General features: G+C 35.6%; 2 protein-coding genes across 2 annotated transcripts in view; one reads left to right on the top strand and one right to left on the bottom strand.

The window, feature by feature from the left end:
* Positions 1-146: 146 nt before the first annotated feature.
* LOC112553989 (serum response factor-binding protein 1-like) lies at positions 147-6,993 on the top strand. Its single transcript, XM_025221535.1, has 7 exons — positions 147-420; positions 581-669; positions 1,766-1,838; positions 2,205-2,276; positions 2,944-4,481; positions 4,906-4,988; positions 5,500-6,993. Exons 1-7 carry the CDS (start codon positions 343-345, stop codon positions 5,616-5,618), a joined length of 2,052 nt encoding a protein of 683 aa, XP_025077320.1. The 5' UTR covers positions 147-342; the 3' UTR covers positions 5,619-6,993.
* The window catches only part of LOC112553990 (thrombospondin type-1 domain-containing protein 4-like), a 33,028-nt gene continuing 30,480 nt past the window's right edge, over positions 6,524-9,071 (bottom strand). Inside the window, 1 exon segment of the mRNA XM_025221536.1 lies at positions 6,524-8,940. Coding sequence (XP_025077321.1) covers positions 8,822-8,940 — 119 coding nt within the window. The 3' untranslated portion in view covers positions 6,524-8,821.

Below are 9,071 nucleotides of genomic sequence, written 5' to 3'. Positions count from 1 at the left end.
TATATGGAAACCTATGGTATGTAAAATATGGTATTGCAGTAATCTACGATAAATAACAGCTGCATAAGTAGACCGAAAGCATAAGACATCAGAGGACATTTTGTTGCCTCAGCAGCAGACGAAGTATTACGGAGGTTGGGGGGGGTTTGGGGTTGGAGAGGGGAAACAGAAGCTTGCGCTATGCTGCAAGTTAAGCGTTTGCTCACATGAAAGATTTGGAGACTGCGTTTTAAGAGTGAACGTTTGACTGTATGCTTAAAGAAGTAAATGTAAGACAAATACCAAAATATAAAGTAATAAAGCATTTTTACGACAACCTTATTTTGCACGTGGAAAGCCAAGATGGAAGAAAGCACAATGCTGAGGAGTTTGGATACAGCAAGTATTGCATCTGCAGACCTTATGGGCTTAAACAACACGGTAAGTGTTATTCTATAAAGAGAAACGAGATGTAGTAAGAGCTCAGCGATCCTTATGCGGAAAATTTAGATCATCAAGGGTCAGTATTCTATAGTGAACTAGTCAGTGCCAGGCTGTACCAGTAGGTGAGCAGATACTGTATCATATATGTGTCTTTCAGGTAGTGAACATGAGGAGTGCAGCTAAATCAGCGAAAGTACAGGTGATTCACAAGCTGACAAAATGCATCCGCAATTTAAAAAACAAAAAGTAAGTGGGAATTAACGCTGTGACACTGGAAGCATTTAGGATTTGTGAATTCGTGTGTGAGAGAGTGTGTTTATATGGATGTAGGTGTGGTTGGGCATACATTTGTTCTGATTTGTTAACGTTTCAGTGTTAAATCTTGTATAAATAGTATTTCGGTCAACATGTTTTGGATGCATAATACACGTGACTTGTTAAGTTCATCCATGAAATGAAACTGAGTCCAATATGATTCTGACTGTAAGTTTCTTGATTGGTCGATCATGAATGGGTAGGCATGATTTAAAAATGCAGATTGTACTCCTAAGTGATAAGACAAAAAGGCTTTTTTATACTAGTAACATGCACCATTTTAATAATTAAAACATATCTGAAAAGAAGTGATTCAGCACTCCAGTATTGCTCATTTAATTTTAAACCAAACTTTCCTTTTCTCTTGCTTTTTCATTTTCTGCTTAGCGAAAAAGATCTTTAAAGCTTAAATCTTCAGATTCAGGATTTTTTAGCATTAGTACCATTAGGATTTGGCCCCTTGTTTTATTATTGCAGTACCTTTAAAAAGTACAATGCTGAAATTTTTTAAAAATTATATGGCACAGCAGCAGCTATCCATTGACCAGAATCTAATAAGCAATCTGTTTTTAAATTAAGACTTAGAATTATGTAGTTAAAACAGTCTATTTTTCATTTTCTCTTAAAATAAAAGAAGGAATGCCCAACATCTGTTCACTAATCCAATTTTTTTAAAAGGCATTTAATTTACCTGTCATGGTAAAAGATGCCTGTACAACATATTAGAGTTGTCAAATAACAAACACTTAGACCAGTGGTTCTTAACCTTGTTTGAGGTACTGAATCCACCAGTTTCATATGCACATTCACCGAACCCTTCTTTAGTGTCATCACGAATTTACATAATCAAGTCGGGTGTGTCTTGACCTCCATGGCGGAGGCTCCGCCGAACCCCTGAGACCGACTCACCGAACTCTTAGGGTTCAATCGAACCCCGGTTAAGAACCACTCACTTAGACACTCTTTTAATACAATGCTGCTCTTTTGTCTCCTGATAATATTTGTTGTTGATTTTATTTTATTCTAGGGGATCAGATGAACAAAAAGGAAAAAATCTGAGAAAAGCAGAACGATTACTGGAAGAAATATATGCCATAAAGGTATTTAATTGAATTTTTTTAAAAGTGTTGAGTTATATATATTGTACCTTCTTAGACAATTAAAACAGGTCACTTTACAGTTTATTCCTTTTATTTTGTTTGTTTGGAGTTTTTTAGTTGAATTTATATGTCTGCATTCAGGAGGAGTGAAAATTTCAAGTCAACCATAAATTAAACACTCCAATGTTGGTTTGTGTTGATCCATCATATAAAAGGCCAAGAAATTTCTTTTACTCTTTTTGATCATTTATCCTTACATTGTCATAAGACTGTGTGAATAGATGCTTGCTATCTTTGATTATTCTCACGTGTGACATTTCTTAGTTTTCTACTTCATATTATAACAATGTTTAACCTTCTATTCAGGCACTGAAAGCAGATCGAGTTTCAAAATATGCACTGGCAAGTACTTCTACATTTGAAGAAGTGTGCAAACAGGTAGATGAGTTGATGAGCTCTCCATAAACTCTCCTTAAACTATTATATAACAAAATATTACATACTTATTCTTTGTCACACTTGTGTTTCAGATTTGTAGTTGTTATAAAAATTACATTTTTATCAATTTGTTTCTTATTTCTATTTGCAAAGTTAATGTTTTAAAATATGATCTATGTGATCAGCACTCTTCACACAAAATTGTTTTTCTGCATGTGACATATGTTGAAAGGATTGATTGCTTGGCTGTGATCTAGCTATAGCTGTGGAGTCAGCATGAAGTAAATTTCTTTTTTCACACACGGCTGAGTGAATATGATGAAAAAATAACTTGAGGGCTATAGCAAAATAGCATTCGGGAATCTGATGTAAAAAAATAAAATCACAGAATTTAAAAATAATATTAACACTCTGTAATGTCTTCATCTTCTCCCATGTTGGAGTAAGTGTATTTATGTTGTGGCTAGCTTATTTGCAAGATTTTAATTTTTTCTGTTCTATAAAGTAGACAAGTTTAAAAATTTGGAAGTACATTATAAATAACTAGTTTGAAGCACTTTCACTAGCTACAAATGTTCTTACCATCAGCTGATACCATGCTGATAAGTGGACAGTTGATAGTGTTTTTTCAAATAAAATAGTATTGAATGTCCATTTGTGCTTCCAGACAACTAGTGCAGAGCTACGAAGCCTAGCTCGCCTTGCTGAACACAAAAATTTGGCAGAGAAAGTGAACGCCTTTCGAAGCAAGCATTCCGACTGGTTGGCCCTCACATCTTACCTCCTTGTGAAGCAGACTGGGAGACGTTTCAGGTCCAAGAAACAAAAAGCAGCCTCTCGTCACACTGCTAACACCAACATTAATGCAGCAAAATCTATGACCAGGTCGTACCTGAGCAGCAAGCTGGGGCACAGTGTAGAGATTGAAAAATTGATGACTGTGCCCAAAATGAAAAGAGGGACAAAGATGGCAGGAGAGGTATCAGTTACAGCTGACATGATAACGCCCCCAGTGAGCGTGCAAAATGTAAACACTAATGAATTAGCAAAAGGGAAAAACACTGACAGCTGTAACATTGATCCTGCAAATACCAGTGTAAAAACAGGTGTTGCAAGTGCAAAGAAAGTTTTGATAACGGAAAAATCCAGGGGCAAAACCTATTGCGGGGATGTTGAAGGCAACGAAAGTGAATCTGGAGACCATAACGTAGCATTAGATTGTGTGCAGAATGGTCTTGTAGACGGAGATGGCAAAGGGATGATTGCAAATGTCAGTGTGAATGAGGATGAAACAAGTGACAGTGATTTGTCAGACAGTAAACTGAGGAACAGCAGGGAAAAGGAAACTAGTGAGAGTGAGCTGTCGGATAATGAATTGAGGGACAGGAAGGAGGATAAAACAAGTGACAATGAGTTGTCTGATGGTGAACCAACCGATAACAGTGAGAATGCTGAGCATTCCACAGATATCTCTGATAATGATGTTAATCCTGAAAGCGATGAGAGTGACACAGAGTATGCTGACAATGACAAGAGTAATCTGATGGAAAACAGTGTGACAAAACCAACCAAATTGAAACATTCTGATGGGTTGGAAAAAAAAGAATCATTAAAAACGTCTGTTGGAAGAAAGAATGAAATGGTAGTGAAAGTTCTAAATCTTAAATCTGAAGGTTCTGGTGAAATAATTTTGAGCAAAGAAATTCAGAGCGATGATACCGCAGATATTTTACTGAGGCAGCCACCAAGTAGATCTAAACTGGCCGATGATCCTTTTTTTCTGTGTGGTGATAAGGATACTTCAGATGGTGAAAGAGCCTCTTGCAGTGACCCATTTGACACACCAGAAAATGAGGAGGACCAGCCAGAATCAAAAAAACTTGTTAATAACTCAGTTTTCATTTCATTGGGAAGTGCCAACACAAATCAGAACAGAAGACCATGGGAAAGAAGAGGTCGTGGGTTGGTCAGAGGAGTGCCACAACGAAAGCAGTTTGGTTTCCAAACTAAAAATGAAAGATTTGGTGGCACAAACCGTAATTTCTACAGAGAGGGGCAACCTGGTCATCCGGATGCTTTTAGAGGATATTCCCGAGGAAGAGGTGGTGGAAGCTTGAGGTCTAGAGGCCAGAGAGGCAGCTCATTGAGACACAACAGAGAATTTGCTTCTCAAAAAAGAGAGTATGTTTCAAAAGAAAAGTACAGGTGAGAAAGGAAGAAAACAGTTATATTCTCTTTTTTTAATACTTTCATATTTTTTCTGAGTACTTCACTGCAATAATAATGATTAAGATAGAACGAAAACTAGTTATGAACCCCTGATCACCAACCACACCCCTACTTTTTGCTGTAAATATGTTTTCTATTTCATTTATATAAAAATATATAGCAGACATGCACACAGACATACAGACTCCTCTAACAGCTTGTTTGCTATGATGAGTAGCAGTTTGTAGCTTCTACACATCCTTGATTCACTTATCCTGAAAAATATTTTGCATGTTCATTTACATTCAGGTCCAAAGATGAAGGCTTTGGTATTTTGTTCCTGTTCTCGTAAGTTAATGGCTACAGTTTGTTAGTGTTTAGATGATTTGTGACAAAAAAAATCTCATGTTTTATTTTGCAGCTCTGAACATAAAAAGGAGGGTGATTTTAGAAAACAATCCACCAGCATTGACAATAGCAAGACAGCCGGGCATTCCATCAATAGTAAATGGATTTTTTTTTTCATTAGTGGAATCTGTGCAGACATGCATGCTTATCTTCTCTTTATTCCTGACATAATTTTTCATATGAAAGTGCATTAATATCATTAGTAAAGAATACTTAGAGTATACAATTGTTTATCTTGATTAATCATCTTATTATTGAGTAATTGCATTATTACCTTTATTGGTTTAGTGAAGCCAGCAGACAAGTTTTGCGCTAATATCCAACTTGTCAAGATACTTGTGCTATAAAATATAACTTGAAGATTTGAAAGAGACAAGAGAGTTTTGAAGATTTTACTTTACAAGTTCTTATTAGTTTTGAACCACAACTCTTTAGACTTTGGCTGTATTTATTTTTCAGAGTGGTTCAGTAAATCGCGGAGCATTTTGCATGCGTGCAAAAATTAAGTTGATATCTAAAATGCTGATTGCTTAACTCTGCATTAAAGCAATGATAACCTAGCTTCCTAAAATTTCTGTAAATGACTGATGATTTTTTTTTTTCCTAGAAAAAGAAAAGCTTGACTGTGCTGAAAAAATCCATCCATCATGGGAGGCAAGTAGGAAACGCAAAGAACAGCAGAGTGCCAATTTTCAGGGCAAGCGGACGAAGTTTGAAGATGACTGAGCATTTCACCATTATCGATGTTTACTATTGATGTTCATGCATTGGCATTTAAAATAATTTCTCCCTTGATATCTGCTGAGTAACATAAAAAGGTGATCTTAAAAAAATAAATATGAATGAAACAGCTAGTGCCTGTGAAGTGTTATCATTCACCCAATAACTGCCAGCAGCCGTGTTCTAGAAACGCCATAAAAATTAACCATTTTATGGAAACAAATGGCTACTGATCTAACAAAACTTTTAGGATATTCAGAAGAAACTTTGAAGTCAAATTTTTTATTCTACGCATAAAAAATTGTCCTGGAAAGTGAGGCATTGGACATCCCATTTTTCTGAGGCCAGTTTTTAGTGAGGGTGGTGTCCGTTTCCTCTCTCTTACTGCCTTGCCTTTCACAACCCCCTGAAGTCAGGAACTATATTATACATGTTGACTGGCATGTGTGCCATCAGGTTTCAACACTTGTTGCTGTAACCAGATGGTTTTGTTGGATTGTATTGTTTCCACCTGCATCTTATTGATTTTGAAGACATTCAGAAAACAAAGCAAACAGTTTAAGTGGCATATTTCTTAGGCATAGATATATGCCTTTGAAGTTAAGAGGTACACATAGCTTCTTATAAGCTACTTATGCTACATGGTAAAGATGATCAAGATTTCAAAGAGTTGTATTTATCAACAGTTAAAGGAGAGAACTGTTAAAGGAGAGAAAATGTCTTAAGGCTTCCCCACCCCCACAACAGAAATGACCACAGTGTGCAGAGTTGTCGGATAAATTGTGCAAGATGGCATAAGATGTGCAAGATGCAGTGACCAAAACAGAATCAGAATTGATTTACAATATCCAGAGACAAAAGAATTCAAAGGTTTGGAAGTTAGGTGGGGAGACAGAAAAAATAGCATTACATGAAATTATTTTCAATTTTATTTCATCTTTTGTTAGTAGTGAGTATGCAAGATCAGTGCGAATCTCCACACTTGGTCAGAAAATATTATGACGTGCCTCCAAATGTGGATCAAATTATGGTGATGTACATTTGTACCTTTGGAAATTTGAAACAAAATTGCAAAACAAGATTATCAAAACATCTTACTCCATTCCTTTACTATTTCCAGGTGTCAAACTTTTCCTCTGTCCTTAATAACCAGTTCATTTTTTTGGTGATATATGCTTCATAGAGCTACAAGGGAGCCAGCATTTTCTGCTGGTATATGTATTGTGTTAAAACTAGAGGAAGATTTGACATTAAATGAACAAAGGCGTACGTGCATGGAAGCATTTGTGGACGTGTAGATGCATTCAGGATTGACATTTACACACAACTTCAGTATTTATAATGTAAAAAGTTTCATTACATAATAAAAATGCATTTTACTCATGGTATATGAAGCGTTTTTTTAAGCAATATCCTATGCAATCAAATGGATCCAGATTTAGTGCATGGTCACAAAATAATCCCATCAAAGATATAATGTGAAATAAATGGCTATGTACACAAACTAAAATCTTTCTCTCTTGAACAAAACATATCTCTTTAAAGAATGCAATATTTACATACACTTAATAAAGTCTACATCACATGATTGCTAAACCTTCCATATCACTTAATAAAGAAATTTTGTGGATGGTGGTGTAAATAGATGTTCATTAAACAAACATTTAAACATTCAGTATTTCCTTTTTTGACAACCCTCATCACAGGATATATTCTGTTGAAGTGTGTTATAAATACAGAGAAAAGATAGCTGAGCTTACTTTCCATGAGCAAAACATGACTCTAGATTCATTCAATCCACACATAGTGAAGCAAATTATCGTATTCCATGCATCAAGTTTCTCTCGTGCTGAAACTGTTGACTTGCGAAGTCTTCATGCCAGAAAAGAATAATTTCTGCTAGTGAAAGAACACATTTTGGACAATTTTGTTACATGTCTGTTAGAAGCCAACAAGTATGCAAGTTACATCATTGGGAGTGAAACAGAGTAGTGGCATAATTATGTGTTTATAGATAGGAATGAAAGACTGTGGACAGCATATGTGATCATTTTCTAAATGCTTGTTTCTGCAATGAGGGGAATGAAGTGGAAAATATTCTGATTTCTGGGGTTCCCTTGCTCACTGTATTGCATTTTGGTTATTTTTTCACTTCTTTAAAAAACAAGATATATCATTTTCTAATGTAATTTTGTAGACATTGGTTAAAGGAAAAAAAAAATTAAGGATTTATGGAATACTGATTCCTCTGTAAAAACCTGGGATTCAGGCTTTCCTAACCCAGTGTTAATGCAGGTCCAAGGTAAGAAAATTGTGATTTATTCTGTAGACAGTATTTGTACCCTTGAAGTGAATATGGGATCTGCAATGGTAATACTGCTTCTTGGATAATCCTTTATCAGTGACTAGTTTCTTGGAAATAAGAAAGAAGCTAAAGTGAATGTAACAGCACAACCAAAGTTTAATGTTTTTTTTTTTACAATAATACAAAATATGTTAAGACATGGTTAATCTTGTTCAGTGGCCAGAAAACAACATTATAATAAAAACAATAGCACCAGAATATGCATGGAAAATGTGAATGAGATTAAAGCTTAGAACATGTCAGGCAGACATGAAGGGAACCATTTGGCACACACCCTTGCTCATTATGAAAATTTCTTCATTATGACTGCATATATTCAATGGTACACTCATCTTTGTGTAAAGAGGAACTTCTTGAACAAGGAAAAAAAAAATGTGCAGCTAGCACCATGCATGAAATCCCCATGAAAATATGTCTGCAAGGATATACATGAACACACACTCACGCACATATATTCGTGATAGGAAGCAACCTTCAAAGTACGTTATAAAATAAAACGGGATTGTATCTACTCACATTTCTAATCTGAAAAAAAGACGAGGCCTGGAAGTACAGTGATCTTGTGTGTGTATGTACTTAAAAACCAGGACATATTTCTCGTGAATGCTCCGTAGCAATGTTACCATTATGAAATCATGTCCATATTTAACTAATGCTGGGCATATCGTGAATTACAGAAAATCTATATCAGATTCAGGCAGTTTCAACCCCAACGCATTTAAGAATATTCATACATATATCAATAGCTTCACTAATGTCTTCTACACCAAATCCTTTCTGGTTGCCAAGAAAGAACACATTGTGAAATGGAGAAGGTGAAATTTATAAAGTCAATTCCAGGATGTTAATGTGTGTGGCTTCGACGGCAGGCAGCACAACAGACTTGATTGTAGTAGGCGTAGGAACACAGACGAGCTTGCACGACAAGCCTACAGTTCCAGAACGTATTTTTACACCTGTCATCTGAAAAGAAGACCAAATTAATGGCAATTTTCTCCTGTCATCACTATCATGACCTTAAAGCAACAACATTCGTTCGAGAAATGAAATACTGCATTTTCTATTTTAATATCTTTGTGACAATCATATGCAAA

This window comes from Pomacea canaliculata, linkage group LG13 (genome assembly GCF_003073045.1).
Source record: "Pomacea canaliculata isolate SZHN2017 linkage group LG13, ASM307304v1, whole genome shotgun sequence".
Lineage (NCBI taxonomy): Eukaryota > Metazoa > Mollusca > Gastropoda > Architaenioglossa > Ampullariidae > Pomacea > Pomacea canaliculata.
The sequence above is the reverse complement of the archived record's forward strand: the minus strand, read 5'-3'. Positions and strand labels throughout refer to the sequence as shown.